Below are 15,016 nucleotides of genomic sequence, written 5' to 3' on the forward strand. Positions count from 1 at the left end.
GCTAGCTTTAGTCCATGCATGGTAGCCATCGTGTCTCCGAGGCATCAAGAATCACAAAATCAGGGGCTCCGTTGCAGCGGATGGAAGGAGAAAGAACATGAGCATAAGCATCAGGCATAGATTGGTTTAAGCCGTGATCTTGTGGATCCAAACCGGGCCAGTGTCATCGGCCAGATGCAAAAGACGAGCCTTCTCATCTGGTTCCGTTGTCCAGCAGCTCAAATCAAATCAGGGTCGTTCTGATAATCTGATCTGGCGTTATGCTTAGCGTGCCATGGTCTCTACTTGCATTATTTGGCCTGTAGTCCTGGTGGGCTGGAGCTGCTGTCCCATTAAATCAAAAGTCTTGGGCGGGGGGACTGTGGAAGGGGATAGGTCTGCCCGGCCTCCAGATAATGTCCTCAGGCTGGGTTGAAACTTACCTTGCTTGCTTTAGATCTGCTCGCTCTCTCTGCCCGTGGGGGAGCCCAGCAGCTTCCTGTGATGGTCCAGTTGCAGCTTTGGTCTCTCGCTGTGCCTCCGACCGAGGGGCGCCTGTCCGTTGGGTCACCACTTTTTCCCTGTGTTTTCCCTGCAGGCTGAGACTGCTGCAAACAGGATTTGCAAAGTGTTGGCGGTCAACCAGGAGAATGAGCACCTGATGGAGGATTATGAGAAGCTGGCTTCTGACGTGAGTGTTGATGGGCCTCCCCTGCTTTCAACAGGCAGGGGCTGGACCCAGCGACACCCTTTTAAAGCCTGTGACGAGCAAAGAGTTGTGTGAATCTGTCTGTCAGCAGGCCTCTGTGGATGTAATGGGGGCCACTAAGAAATCAGAGGGGAGCTGCAGGGGGCTTTGATCACTTCTCAGCCTGAATGTAATGCTGAAGGATGTGTCCCCTAACAGTATGCCAAGGAATATATTGACACCACTGTCATACGGGTTGTGCTGGTTAGCAAGCCCAGATGCTTGCAAAGTCTTCATGGCCTTGGAAGCTAGCACTGATGTCTCTCTTAACTTGCTGAATGTGGGGTTTGCTCCCAAGAGGGAGCATAAAACCTCATACTTGCTTCTCATGGTCAAAAGCAAGCATTGTTTCTGTGCTGTCGTGCACAATGGCTGCTTCCTGACTTCTGGCCACTCTTCTGCTCGCTCTCTCTTCGTCCCCTTCAATGTATATCTGGGCTTTGCGAACAGCTGCCAAATCAGCCAGCAGTCTGTCTTGGCCAGCCTTCCCCAACCTGGCGCCTTCCAAACGTGTTAGGACATACGTATCGGGAAGGCTGTCTTTGACTGGTGCTGCTCGTGTGGCTGTCTCATGCCATCCCACCCTTCTTAGGGCTAGTAAGGCCCCCATAGAGAAAACCGTCTGGAATCCCTGACATGGATGGTAAAGCTGAGAAGGACCTCCAGATGGATGTTGAAACTTAGTTGGGTCACTTCTGCCCATCCATCCTGGAGTGAGTGGGCCACTTGCCCATCCTCACAACCTTTGGGAATTCTAGATTTGGACAGGAGCCTCCAAGGTCATTTCAGCCCATCAAGTGCTAGAAGATCTTTGAAAGGTAGCTAGTTGCCTTCTACTTTAGAATTTCTAGGAAGCCAAGCCTAACTTTCATAAATACCATGTTAAGGTTTCTCCTAGAACCCACAGGATTAAGCTGCTGTTTAGTGGCAAGCCCTGGACTTACGACCAGCCTTTACTTCTGTCCATGAGTTGCTGTACTGTCAGTTGTTGATGCTGTATTTCACCTCCGTGCTTCCCTGGTGTGCTTCCACAGCTGCTGGAGTGGATTCAGCGCACCATCCCTTGGCTGGAGGACCGGGTTCCGCAGAAGACCATGCAGGAGATGCAGCAGAAGCTGGAGGACTTCCGTGACTACCGGCGGGTCCACAAGCCTCCCAAGGTGCAGGAGAAGTGCCAGCTGGAGATCAACTTCAACACCTTGCAGACCAAGCTGCGACTCAGCAACCGGCCAGCCTTCATGCCCTCCGAGGGAAGAATGGTTTCGGTGAGTATGTGCCTCTGGAGACAAGGAGGGCCATTGGGCTTTCAGTTGCCGGAGGAAGAAGGAAGACAATTCCTGGGTCCTTCAGAGGCATGGACTAGCCCCAGCCAGGGGCCACAGTGGTGGACCACCAAGCCACTCGCTGAAAGCTCCTTTTGACCACATTGCGTGGCCTGATACAAGAAGAAGCCTCCCTACCCAGGATTCCAGAAATTGTCTTGTCTAGAACAGTTTTGCATAACCCTAGTAGACTACAGTCCCCATCATCCACAGACAAAGCAGCCAATAGCTTGCTTGCTAGCAGGGAACAAGCCCTAACACAGTTGGAAGGCTGCAGGTTGAAGATAAGGCTGGGGTCAGCTGTAGAAGCAAGACATTTACCTGCTTAAAACGCTGAGGTAGGCCTTAAGCATGGCGTCTTCAAGCAAGCAGGATGGGCCAGCTGGTTGAGTCCTTAAAACGGGGAAACACGTAAACCGTCTTCTGTGCCTTGCTTAAGAGTTTGGGGGGGGGGGTTGTTTGTTTGTTTTTTGTTTTGCTTGCTGGCTCCACCCTACCCCAAATCCTCCCCAGGACATCAACAATGGATGGCAGCACTTGGAACAGGCAGAGAAAGGTTTCGAAGAGTGGCAGCTGAATGAAATCCGGAGGCTCGAGAGGTTGGATCACTTGGCTTTGAAGTTCAGGCAGAAGGCGTCTATCCATGAGGCCTGGACCGAAGGTGAGGGCGCTGGATGTGGGAAAAGCCCAGATGCTAACTTGCTTACAGGTAGTCCTCTCTTAACGACCACTTGTTTAACAATGGTTCGAAGATACGATGGAGCTAAAAAGCTACTTGCAACCCGTCCTCGAAGTTGTGACTGTTGCACTGCCCCTGTGCTCGTGTGATCGCGATGGGGTGCTTGGCAACCAGCTTGCATTTATGACCAGTTGCAGTATCCTGCAGTCACATGATTGCGACTTACAACCTTCCCAGCCAGCTTCCAATAAGCCAATTCAATAGGGAGCCATTGATTCGCTTAACAACTGCCACAATTCGCTTAATGGCCACAGTAAAAGTGGTTGTAAAATCAGGTCTGCTCGCGTGATGCCTTGCTTAACGACTGCATTGCTTAGTGACTGAAATTCCGGTCCCAATTGTGGCCATTAAGCGAGGACTACCTGTATTAGCAGCAGATCAGGCTTTTCCCAGCCTGCTGCTCATTTGCTGATTGTGGCAAGATTTGAACCTGGAGCTGAACCTGGAGCTCTCACAGCAGAACATAGAAACGTGGGCATTGTTTTTCCTGTTCCCCAGCAATCTGTCCTGTCCTTTCGCCGCTTGAATAGGCCAATCCAGGAACGGGGTTTTTTGCAATAGAGCAGCTACCCGTTCATTTATTTATTTAAATTTATTGGCCGCCCGACTCCAGTGGACTCTCTTCATTATTACTTAATTGCTTCTCTTCGCTACTCAGTGAAAAGCTAAATTTCAGTTAGAAGGTAGGGAAAATCAAGGGGTCATTTTTTTTCCCCATCCAAGTTCACAGACCCCCTAAAAGCTATCCACAGACCCCCAGAAGGGATCCATGGGCCCCTGCTTAAGAACCCTGGTAATAGAGGATAATGTTTTTACACAGCACAGTCCTCTTTGCCTGGCACGGACTGCTAAAAGCATCCGTGGGAATTCGAAACGGTGCTGGCCACCTTCTTCATGTTCTCCAGGGCTGGGAGGGCCCAGGTTGCCTTCTGGCTGGGTTGGTGGCTGCGTGTGCCAGACAGTCTCATCTCCTTTCACACTGAAGATGGGGCTTCTCCAAAATGTCCCTGCGCCTTGCTTCAAGCTTCTCTCTGCCCATCTTAGGTCATGGAGCTGGCACCAAACCTGTCAAAATGGCAGCTGCGTGTTTCGTTCTGTAAAAAAATTCTGTATCTCTGCCCCCCACCCCCCAAGAAATACGGTTCCCAGAAGAATGTGATGAGGGAGGCATCATTTGGCCTTTGTATGGGTGTGAAATTCAGTGGGTGTAGCAGGTGGACCCATAATGCTTGCCTTGCCCAGAGTCAGGCTGGTGAGGGAACAGCTGCTTGCCCAGCCCTGGCATCTGCACGGGGCTGCCCAGTGCCAGTCACTCGGAGGCAGAAAGATGCTGTGGTTTGGCTCGGCGCATCGGCCACCTCCAGGCTTCCAGCTCCAAAGACTTTGGTGCTTCGTCTGTGCTGGAGGAGGAACCTCGGCATTCCATTCTGGCTGAATTCCAGAGTTGACAGACTTCAGGTCCCCTCTTCAGCCTGACCCCCGAGATCTGCCCGCTGGAGCCGGAGTGAGACTTCAGAGCCAAGAAATTTGAGGACTGACCCAGCCCATCCACTGCTTGGGTGGTCTTCCTCTGGCTAATCGAATCCCCCGGGAAAAGGAGACTTCTGGGGGTACTTCGTATGTTTCCGCAAATTTGAGAAAGTTCTCCCTCCAGACATCTGCAGACCCGAGGAACTCCTTGGCCTGGCAGTCTGTGAAGCCACCCAGCCTCTCGTTGAAGCCAGCAGTGATGTCAGCGGCCACCCCAGGACCCACAACGTGTTGAAGTTGTTTACCTTCCTTTGTCACCAGCCCTATTCTTAGCACAGCCCAGGGTGGGGAAAACATTATCAGCCTCCTTGCAGCTTCCTGTTGGACGCTGTCTAGAGAGAAACCAATTTCTTTTTTGTTTAACAACAAGAGAGAACAGCCCGCCACCCTCCTCCCTCTGTGATTTCATCCATCAATCTAGGCAGTTGCCATGGAAGTCAGAGGATGTCTTTGAGCAGCTCCGTTGTGGGGGGGGAGAAGGGGGGTGGGGGGCTCATTTTGATGCTGGAAGTGCCAACTGCTCAGATTCTGCCTGGACTGTGGATGAAAGTTGACAGGCGGTTTGGGAAGGGCCCCAACTCTGTTTTTAATGGCCTCCTTGACTGCACGGCAGCCCAGCTCAGGCTTGTATCTGGTTTTGTTTGCACGCTTCGGGCCACGTTGATGCATTTTGCAGAGTTAAAATGGGAGGCAGGCCCTTTGCTCCTGCAGATGGCACAGGTTAATGCTCTCTTTAAAGCAGTGTTTCTCAACCTTGGCAACTTCAAGCTCTGTGGACTTCAGCTCCCAGAATTCCCCAGCCAGCAGGGAATTTAAATCCACAGAACTTAGAGTTGCCACGGTTGAGGAACACTGCTTTAAAGGCTCCACCATCATCTAGGTCTGTTTCTGGCCAGTATTGGGGGCTTCTAGGTTTCCCCACTAACTTGTGAGAGTTGCCCAGGATTACTCCAGAAATCACAATCCCTCCTTGCTGTGGAGTGACATCACTGATTTGGGGCATAAGAAAGGGGATCCCTGCTTTGCAGGATCTCCAGTGTTGAGGGGTCAAGGACTCGCCCCAGCCTCTCTCAGGGCAACAGGGAGGGGTCTCTGGTCTAAATTTGCATGCAGCCTGCCTGAGACTGCCGTCCCCCGCTGTACCATGGGAGCTTTTCACTTGTCTGGACCTTTCCTGGCCGGCAGCCAAGACCAAATTTTCCAAGCTGAGCGTGTCCCAGGGAACAGCTGATTGGAACAGAGGGGTGTTTTCAAAACTCTGGCAGCTTTTTGCCTCATGACCCAAATAGCTTTTGAATTAGTGCAGAAACCCCAGCAATATGGAGGTTCGCTAGCAGAAGGGGCTCGCTAGGCCCTCGGCTGAAGGGAAATAAGTGTGGGGGTGGGGAGTTATGTCAGTAGCGAGAAAATCACAACCAGCAGGGGAGCCAAGGCCCAGGCAATACAGGTAGTCCTCGCTTAACGACCCCAATTGGGACCAGAATTTTGGTTGCTAAGCAAAGCAGTCAATAAGATAATCCATCCTGATTTTACGACCTTTCTTGCTGTGGTTGTTAAGTGAATCACTGCAGTCCTTAAGCGAACCTCGTGGTTGTGAAGCTGTTCCCCATTGATTTTGCTTGCCAGAAGCTGGCTGGGTGGGTTGAAAATGGTGATCACATAACCATGGGACCCCGCAACAGTCATAAATGCAAACTGGTTGCCGAGCGTCAAAATCGTGATCGTGTGATTGGGGGGGGGGCGGCGCTGTGGCAGCCATAAGTGTGAGGACCGGTTGTAAGTTGGGTTTTTTTTTCCAGCACTGTCATAAGTCCAAACCGTCACTAAACAAACAGTTGTTAAGTGAGGACTACCTGTAGATGTGCATCCAGGCCCCACCGCTGCTTGCATTCCCCCAGTTCCCTGCACAAATAGAGGATGGCCAAAATGCCCTCCTTGCATCCAGTGAGGGCTGCTCATTCCAGAGTAGCTGTTGAGCAGGTCCACATCCCTCAGGAATCCTGGGAGGTCCTGAGAATGCTGCACCCAGGACCTGAGCTAGCCTCAGGCTCCGTTGGGGCCCAACCGATCAGCTGCACTGGAAGTCTGCCCTTGCCAAAAGGGGGGAAATCCCAAATACTGGAACTGCTTACCTGTTACCTGGTTAGCATTCCTGCCTCAAACGATGGGCGCTCGGTCCCTTCTGTCCCCAACCTCTGATGAGCCTGTTTTCGACCCCTCAGGGAAAGAGGCCATGTTGAAGCAAAAGGACTACGAGACAGCCACGCTGTCTGATATCAAAGCCCTGATCCGGAAGCACGAGGCGTTTGAGAGCGACCTGGCAGCTCACCAAGACCGCGTGGAGCAGATCGCAGCCATCGCTCAGGAGCTCAAGTATGCAAGGCTTTTCTGCATTGTTTCCCCAGACTTCCCTCTTTTTTGTGGGGGGGGTTGTTATGCAAATGGGTCCAGGGCTTCCTCCTGCTCCAAAGGTGGCCAGGCTGTGGAAGCAGCAGGGCACCGGGACAGGAAACAGGTTGAGCCAAACAATAGGAGAGACTTCTGGAGCAGGGGTTCTCAACCTTGGCAACTTTAAGATAGGCGGACTTCAACTCCCAGAATTCCCCAGCCATGCAATGACCAAGACCAAGCTTTTCCTAGATGCTGATGGCTGAGATGAAAGGGGATTTACTTAGTTGGATGCATCCTGATAGTAAGAAACAACTGCAGCCCTTGCTGCTTAGGGAAAATAAATCTTCATACTGAGCTGAACCTTTCCCCCTGATAGGCTGGGTTTTTCTTCCACTGCACCCAGATCGATCCATTATCTGCCATCAAGTCAAGACTGACTCTTAACGACCACACACACAGACCTTTTCCAGGATGATCTGTCCCCACCCTGCCCTTCAGCTCTTTCAACAGTGCCCCGTGGAGTTTGTCTTTGCTGCTGTTTGTCCTCCTCCTCTTTCCTTCCCCCTTTCCCAACGTGATGGTCTTCTCAAAGGACTGACCCCAGTCCTGCTAATAATACAAACCATCCCCAGCATTAAAATCCACACTTTTCAAATTGCAGGCCGAACGAGCCTTCCACGCGCAGCTCTCCGTAATGTGGAGAAAACCTCGTAGCAAATCTGAGCTCTGGCGAAGGGACCCTGTTCCTTTTCTCCTCCTCCTCCTCTCCTCCAGAGTCCCAGTTCCTTCTGGTTCCTCCTGAACCAGGCCTCTCAACTTGGCTGTAAAATCCCATTCCTTGCTCTGGAGCTCTTGAAGCTGTAAAATTCCCCTGCATCCTGTTAAAAAAAACAGCGCTGGCAGTCTCCAAGCCTTTTAAAAGGTTGCTCTGCCAACCTCTGTGTGTGATTTGGACAGTCTGGCAGCAAGACACAAAGAGACGTTGTAAGGTATTTTTGGCAAGTTCAAAATAGCAGTCCACCCCCCACGCCCCCCAGTCTGTCATCTGAGATCCATTTCCAAAAGCCTCCTTGGCTCCTGCCTGGAGTCAGCCAGGATCACCCCTCTCTTTTTGAAATAAGTTCCTCAAAGGGCGTTTTCTTCCCCCCTGTGTTCACCCCGCCCCATGTTACACAGTACCCCCATTGTTCTCCACCCCTCCTCCCTTTGTGTGTCACTAGAATGCCGTTTTTGTAAGAGCGTGCAGCACACTCCTCCCCCCCACTCCTCCCTCCCGCAGCTCGGATAAACTCACACGCCATTCGTACACACGGGGGTGAGAGCCGAGCTTGCCCTGAATGGAGGTCCTTATTTGTGGGGCTGGGAATGGCCGAGCGCTCGGACACCCTGATGCGTGTGGCCTGAAGCATGACTTCATGGAGAAAATGCACACCCCTGCACCTCTCTGTATAAACACACACATGCGCATCCCAAGCCACTGCTTGCCAAGGTTTTGAAGGTGGGAGGGAGGGAGATGCTTTCATCCTCTCTCTGCCATTGGAGAAATTATTGGGAATGGAGGCTAGTCACAGTTCTGGGGCAGAGGCCCTGTTTCCCACCAGGTACCCTCTTGTTTGACTTCTCATATTCCCGTGTTCCCCACCCCACCCCCCACCCCTGCTCCAGATTTCTCCGGAGTTGTTTGGTTTGGCCAACAACTTGATGCACTTCCCTTTCTTTTCCTTAGAGCATCATGCAGTGTTTTGTTTTTTTAATATAAATTTTATTGACAGTTTTACAAAGAACATAAAAACTAACACAATCTAGGAAGGCAGGCAGGCAGGCAGGCAGGCTTCCAATTTCGTCTACAGCAAATATAACTGCAGTTACAAAATCAGCTCTTACTCTGTGATTACAAAAAGAAAGCTCACCTTTTTTCAGGGTTTTTTTTTCCTGATTGTCAAAACCACAAATCCTAAGTGTATTTGTCCCGTTTCATGCAAAAGGTCTGTAAGGAGCATCATGCAGTATTAGAGGCCAGTGTGCCCTCCACAGCACTGCATTCAGAAGTGGCTTAGGGTGATGAGCAGCACCAGGGGGCTGCTGCCCTCCTGTGCCCAAACACGGGAGAAAGCTGTAAACAGCAGTGGGGAAAAAAGAGGGCACCTAAGACATTTGCACGGGTATTTGTTGGCGAGCCAGTTTGGGGTCATGGTTAAGGTGCTGAGCTAGAAACTGGGAGATGGTGAGTTCTGGTCCTGCCTAGGCACAGAAGCCAGCTGGGTGACCTTGGGCCAGCCACTCTCTCTCAGCCCCAGGAAGGAGGTAATGGCAAACCACTTCCGAAAAACCTTGCCAAGGGATTTGTCCAGGCAGTCTCTGAGAATCAGACACAAACGGATTAAAAAAAGATGTTTGCACATTTATTTGGTTACTTATTTAATTTATATGCTGTCAGATTAGCTAGATTCTCAGTGGTTTACAGTAACATAATGCACAGTTGGACCATTCACGATTAAAAAAAACATTTTGTGCATTTACATAAAAAACTGAAATACTTTGGCCACACAATGAGAAGACAGGACACCCTGGAGGAGATGCTGATGCTGGGGAGAGTGGAGGGCAAAAGGAAGAGGGGCCGACCAAGGGCAAGGTGGACGGATGACATTCTAGAGGTGACGGACTCGTCCCTGGGGGAGCTGGTGGTGTTGACGACTGACAGGAAGCTCTGGCGTGGGCTGGTCCATGAGGTCACGAAGAGTCGGAAGCGACTAAACGAATAAACAAGTAACAACAAGTTGGTCCGTTTTTGGTATGGGGACTCTGTAGAGAGGGGATTATTTATTTTATTTTTTTATTATTATTAAATTTATACATTATGGCCCCACAAGAGAACTGTTTCCTGGTTACCAGCCACCCCCCCATGCCATCCCTTTTCTCTGCCCCACAGCGAGCTGGATTATTACGACTCCCCCAGTGTCAACGCCCGGTGCCAAAAGATCTGTGACCAGTGGGACTCCCTGGGGTCTCTGACCCACACACGGAGGGAAGCGCTGGAGGTGAGCTGAAACGTGCCCCGCCGTCGGAGGGGGCGAGAGGGGGGTGCTGAGGGAGGAGGCCTAATCATTGTGCCCATCTCTTTTCCAAGAAAACAGAGAAGCAACTGGAGACCATCGACCAGCTCCACCTGGAATATGCCAAGCGAGCAGCACCTTTCAACAACTGGATGGAGAGTGCAATGGAGGACCTGCAGGACATGTTTATTGTCCACACCATAGAGGAGATAGAGGTACGTGGCCGGCCCACAGGTCCTCCCGTCCTCTCGGCTGAAAGAATCTGGAAGTACCTACCTTAGCTTCAGCTGATGCAAGAGAGAGCGGGGATAAGCCGTGCTTAGGGGAAAACAGCCCACAAGGCTAAGTCTGCCGTCTGATCCAGTGGATTTCTGGCCTAGTTTCTTAAAATTAAAAATCTGCCATAATTTGCTGCATCAGATCCAGGGCCTGGCTCTGAGGGAGAACTTGCAAAGGTTAAAAGCAACGTGTTAAAACAAGTTAGATTATGTTATGCGTTTTCACAAGGGGGCTGGAGGAAGGCAGTTACGTATTTTGGGGTTTTTTTTAATTGAAAGGCCTCAAGTGTATGAGCGTCAGGTTCTTTGAAGGTAGAGGCTACAGAACCAGAAAATGCCAGAATAGAAGCTGGTGCCCTTCAAAGAGGGTGTTGTTGTTGTTTATTCGTTTAGTCGCTTCCGACTCTTCGTGACTTCATGGACCAGCCCACGCCAGAGCTTCCTGTCGGTCATCGACACCCCCAGCTCCCCCAGGGACGAGTCCGTCACCTCTAGAATACCATCCGTCCACCTTGCCCTTGGTCGGCCCCTCTTCCTTTTGCCCTCCACTCTCCCTAGCATCAGCACCTTCTCCAGGGTGTCCTGTCTTCTCATTATGTGACCAGAGTATTTCAGTTTTGCCTTTAATATCGTTCCCTCAAGGGAGCAGTCTGGCTTTATTTCCTGGAGGATGGACTGGTTTGATCTTCTTGCAGTCCAAGGCACTCTCAGCATTCTCCTCCAACACCACAGTTCAAAAGCATCGATCTTCCTTCTCTCAGCCTTCCTTATGGTCCAGCTCTCGCAGCCATATGTTACCACAGGGAACACCATTGCTTTAACTATGAGGACCTTTGTTGTCAGTGTGATGTCTCTGCTCTTAACTATTTTATCGAGATTTGTCATTGCTCTTCTTCCAAGGATTAAGCATCTTCTGATTTCCTGACTGCAGTCAGCATCTGCAGTAATCTTCGCACCTAGAAATACAAAGTCTTTCACTGCTTCTACATTTTCTCCCTCTATTTGCCAGTTATCAATCAAGCTGGTTGCCATAATCTTGGTTTTTTTGAGGTTTAGCTGCAAGCCAGCTTTTGCACTTTCTTCTTTCACCTTCATCACAAGGCTCCTCAGTTCCTCTTCGCTTTCAGCCATCAAAGTGGTATCATCTGCATATCTGAGATTGTTAATGTTTCTTCCAGCGATTTTAACCCCAGCCTTGGATTCATCAAGCCCAGCATGTCGCATGATGTGTTCTGCGTACAAGTTGAATGTAGGGTGAGAGTATACAGCCCTGCCGTACTCCTTTCCCAATCTTAAACCAGTCCGTTGTTCCGTGGTCTGTTCTTACTGTTGCTACTTGGTCGTTACACAGATTCTTCAGGAGGCAGACAAGATGACTTGGTATCCCCATACCACTAAGAACTTGCCACAATTTGTTATGGTCCACACAGTCAAAGGCTTTAGAATAGTCAATAAAACAGAAATAGATGTTTTTCTGAAACCCCCTGGCCTTTTCCATTATCCAACGGATATTGGCAATTTGGTCCCTAGTTCCTCTGCCTTTTCTAAACCCAGCTTGTACATCTGGCAATTCTCGCTCCATGAACTGCTGAAGTCTACCTTGCAGGACCTTGAGCATTACCTTACTGGCATGTGAAATGAGTGCCACTGTTCGATAGTTTGAACATTCTGTAGTGTTTCCCTTTTTTGGTATGGGGATATAAGTTGATTTTTTCCAGTCTGATGGCCATTCTTGTGTTTTCCAAATTTGCTGGCATATAGCATGCATTACCTTGACAGCATCATCTTGCAAGATTTTGAACAGTTCAGCTGGGATGCCGTCGTCTCCTGCTGCCTTGTTGTTAGCAATGCTTCTTAAGGCCCACTCAACCTCACTCTTCAGGATGTCTGGCTCTAGCTCACTGACCACACCGTCAAAGCTATCCCCGATATTGTTATCCTTCCTATACAGCTCTTCTGTATATTCTTGCCACCTTTTCTTGATCTCTTCTTCTTCTGTTAGGTCCTTGCCATCTTCGTTTTTGATCATACCCATTTTTGCCTGGATCAAAGAGGGTACATTTGTGTAATTATGCCAGGCTTTTGATTTTTAAAAAAGAAGTACAGGTAGTCCTCAACTTACGACCATTCATTTAATGACTGTTCAAAGTTACAACTGTGCTGGGAAAAGTGACTTGCGGCTGGTCCTCACACTTAATGACCGTTGCAGTGTCCCTGTGGTCACATGATCAAAATTCGAGCACTTGGCAACTGGCGTGTACTTATGACGGTTGCAGTGTCCTGGGGTCACGTGATTGCCATTTGCGACCTTCCCAGGGGGCTTCCGACAAACAAAGTCAATGGGGGAGCTGGATTCGCTTAACGACTGCTGCAAAAAAGGTCATAACATTGGGCGCGACTCACTTAATGACTGCATCGATTAGCAGTGGCCGTTCTGGTCCCGATTGTGGTCGTAAGTCGAGGAGTACCTGTATGAGAACCTTCAGCTGCTTGTAAGACAATTAGTGCTCCAGATGGAAGTTTTTTCTAGCTGGCTTCCATCCCATCCCAGAACTTCTGGGCGGAAAACTCTCACCAGGATTCCAGGTGGAATTCATACTTTTCCCTCACACTCTGTCCCCTTGCAAATCAAAGACACCCAACTGGCTTTGGGCGACATCTGGCTTCCAACCAAGACAAATTGTTATTTCAAGATGGCAGGGATGAACAAGGGAACGCCGTTTGTGTCTTGCTGGGTGTTGGGCTCAGGTGAAATTGGCCCGGTCTTGTCACCACCCCTCTTTGGAATGTCCTTCCTTTCCAGGGCTTGATTGCTGCCCATGATCAGTTCAAGTCCACGTTGCCTGATGCTGACAAAGAACGGGAAGCCATCCTGGGCATTCAGAGCGAAGCGCAGAGGATCGCAGACTACAATAATATAAAACTCTCCGGGGACAATCCCTACACCTCAGTCACTCCTCAGATCATCAACTCCAAGTGGGAAAGGGTGCGTGTGCCCCCGCTTCCTGGACGGTCTCGTCCGCACACTCAGTGGGTGGAGCTGAAGACAAAACGCGTGCCCACCTCTGCTGCAACGCGTGGCCTCCCTGAGCCGGGGGAAGCCCGGGGCGTTGCGCTCAGTGGCGGCTCCCTTCCTTTTCCTGCGACAGGTCCAGCAGCTTGTGCCCAAGAGAGACAGCGCCCTTCAGGATGAGCAGAGCAAGCAGCAGTCCAACGAACGTTTGCGCCGACAGTTTGCCAGCCAGGCCAACATCGTGGGGCCCTGGATCCAAACCAAGATGGAGGTGAGACTCTCGAAGGGGTTTCCAGTCCACCATAAATGTAGATATTTTTTCCCTAGTCAGAGAAGTTAATCTGGCCATCTTTGCAAGTTCCATCATCTTCACCAGCCGTTCCGCTATCGGACCTTTCCATTTCTGAACATACAATAGCCTTGCTGCAGTTATCGTATATAAAAAGCACTGAGAAGCTTCTCTTTTCCAGAGAACTGGAAAAAATGGGGAAGCCAGAAGGGTTGGGGTTGGGGTCGGGAGCCTAAGCATTCAGGTTCGAGTGGAGCCACAGACTGACCTGAGTTACGGAGTGGAGTGGTGGCCCTGTGCAACGTGGCAGAAGGTCGGACTAGCATGCCCATCGTTCTGCCAACAGATGAGGACTGTTTCATTGGGGAAGGAACAGAAGAACATAAACCATGCCTTGCTGGATCAGACCTCTGGCCCTTCTAGTCCAGCAGTTTTTTCTCATGGTGGCCAGCAGCCAGGCAGGCTTAGATGGCCTTAGATATATTTATTGATTTATTGTGCAAATTTATATAGCCGCCCACCTACCCAAAGGAACTTTGGGTGGTGAATAAATGATCCATTTTCTCATCTGTCTGAAATGTGAGTAATGAATCTTGGATAATCCTGTCTTTCATCGCAAGGCTGCTAGAATTGTTCTTCCTTCTGTTTTTTTAAGCATGTTGCTTAAAATGTTTTAAGTCTAGAAGCTCAGAGAGAATCCATCTAGGCAATAGACCATGGTTTCATTATTATTATTTTTTAGCACCAAGCTCTAATTTGGAGATACGGTTTACAATTATGAATTCTAAGTTCTTTTAACTATGGTTTATTGTGGCACTAAGCCATAATGTGGTTTGTTTGATTTGGGCTCAGCATCTTGCAAGAAGCCAGTCTTCGTGGTCGGCAAATTATAAGCCATGCTTTAGTAAGCTGTGTCTTAGTCCAGTGTGATCAATCCAGCTTCTGTGTCTGACCTTGAAATCCTGGTGTATTTCCAGTTTGTTCTCGGGCCCATCCAGGCCTCTTACCAATGCACCGGGGTATGTGGTAGGAGCAGATTACAGAGGCCCTGCTCTGAAGCAAAACTGTGTTCTTCCTTTTTGCTACAAAATCTCATTCTTCCTTTGGCTCCATACAAAGAGGACCTGACTTCACTTCGCTTGCAAATTGCTTCCTTGTCCTTGTCCCCAACACAAAAGCACGGGATTCCTCCCTCAAGGGGAGGTTCAACAAATACTGGGAAAAGACACATCTGGCCCTAGAACCCAACAGCCTTCAAATCTCCCCAGCATCCCCCTTGCAAAAACAGCAAGGAGAAAACACGTGCCCACAACTCAGGACCCTGCAGCCAGGAAGGAGAAATCTTACAAATGCAGAGGCAGAGCACCTCACCCCTGCAGGTATACCCCCCACAACCACATAGCTGTACCCCAAAGGAACAAAGAGCAATCAAAAACCAGGAATGCACCACAACACAGGCCAAATATCTGGCTTCTCAAATATATCCAGAAACACTCGCTGAAAACATCCCACTAACAGAACAACCACAATCGTGCCCCCTACTCACACACTATCCAACCCATAAACTCACCTGGAGGAAGACTCATTGTCCCGTAAACACGCTGGCAGTACGGTCCTGCGTTGCTGCTGGGAGACCATCTGGGGTTCTGCTGCCAAGAGAAGCTGGATTGCCCA

At 50.0% G+C, this 15,016-nt stretch overlaps 1 protein-coding gene across 5 annotated transcripts in view; it reads left to right on the top strand.

Moving 5' to 3' along the window:
• ACTN4 (actinin alpha 4) overlaps positions 1-15,016 on the top strand; it is a 79,868-nt gene that overhangs the window by 57,276 nt on the left and 7,576 nt on the right. For all 5 annotated transcript variants that reach the window (XM_063311944.1, XM_063311946.1, XM_063311945.1 and 2 more), the window contains exons 9-16: positions 578-670; positions 1,762-1,992; positions 2,563-2,710; positions 6,541-6,691; positions 9,639-9,747; positions 9,837-9,977; positions 12,844-13,026; positions 13,190-13,324. In XM_063311944.1, the coding sequence (XP_063168014.1) occupies positions 578-670; positions 1,762-1,992; positions 2,563-2,710; positions 6,541-6,691; positions 9,639-9,747; positions 9,837-9,977; positions 12,844-13,026; positions 13,190-13,324 (1,191 nt within the window). The remainder of the gene's footprint in view (positions 1-577; positions 671-1,761; positions 1,993-2,562; positions 2,711-6,540; positions 6,692-9,638; positions 9,748-9,836; positions 9,978-12,843; positions 13,027-13,189; positions 13,325-15,016) is intronic.

The sequence above is a fragment of the Candoia aspera genome, chromosome 10 (genome assembly GCF_035149785.1).
Source record: "Candoia aspera isolate rCanAsp1 chromosome 10, rCanAsp1.hap2, whole genome shotgun sequence".
Taxonomy (NCBI): domain Eukaryota; kingdom Metazoa; phylum Chordata; class Lepidosauria; order Squamata; family Boidae; genus Candoia; species Candoia aspera.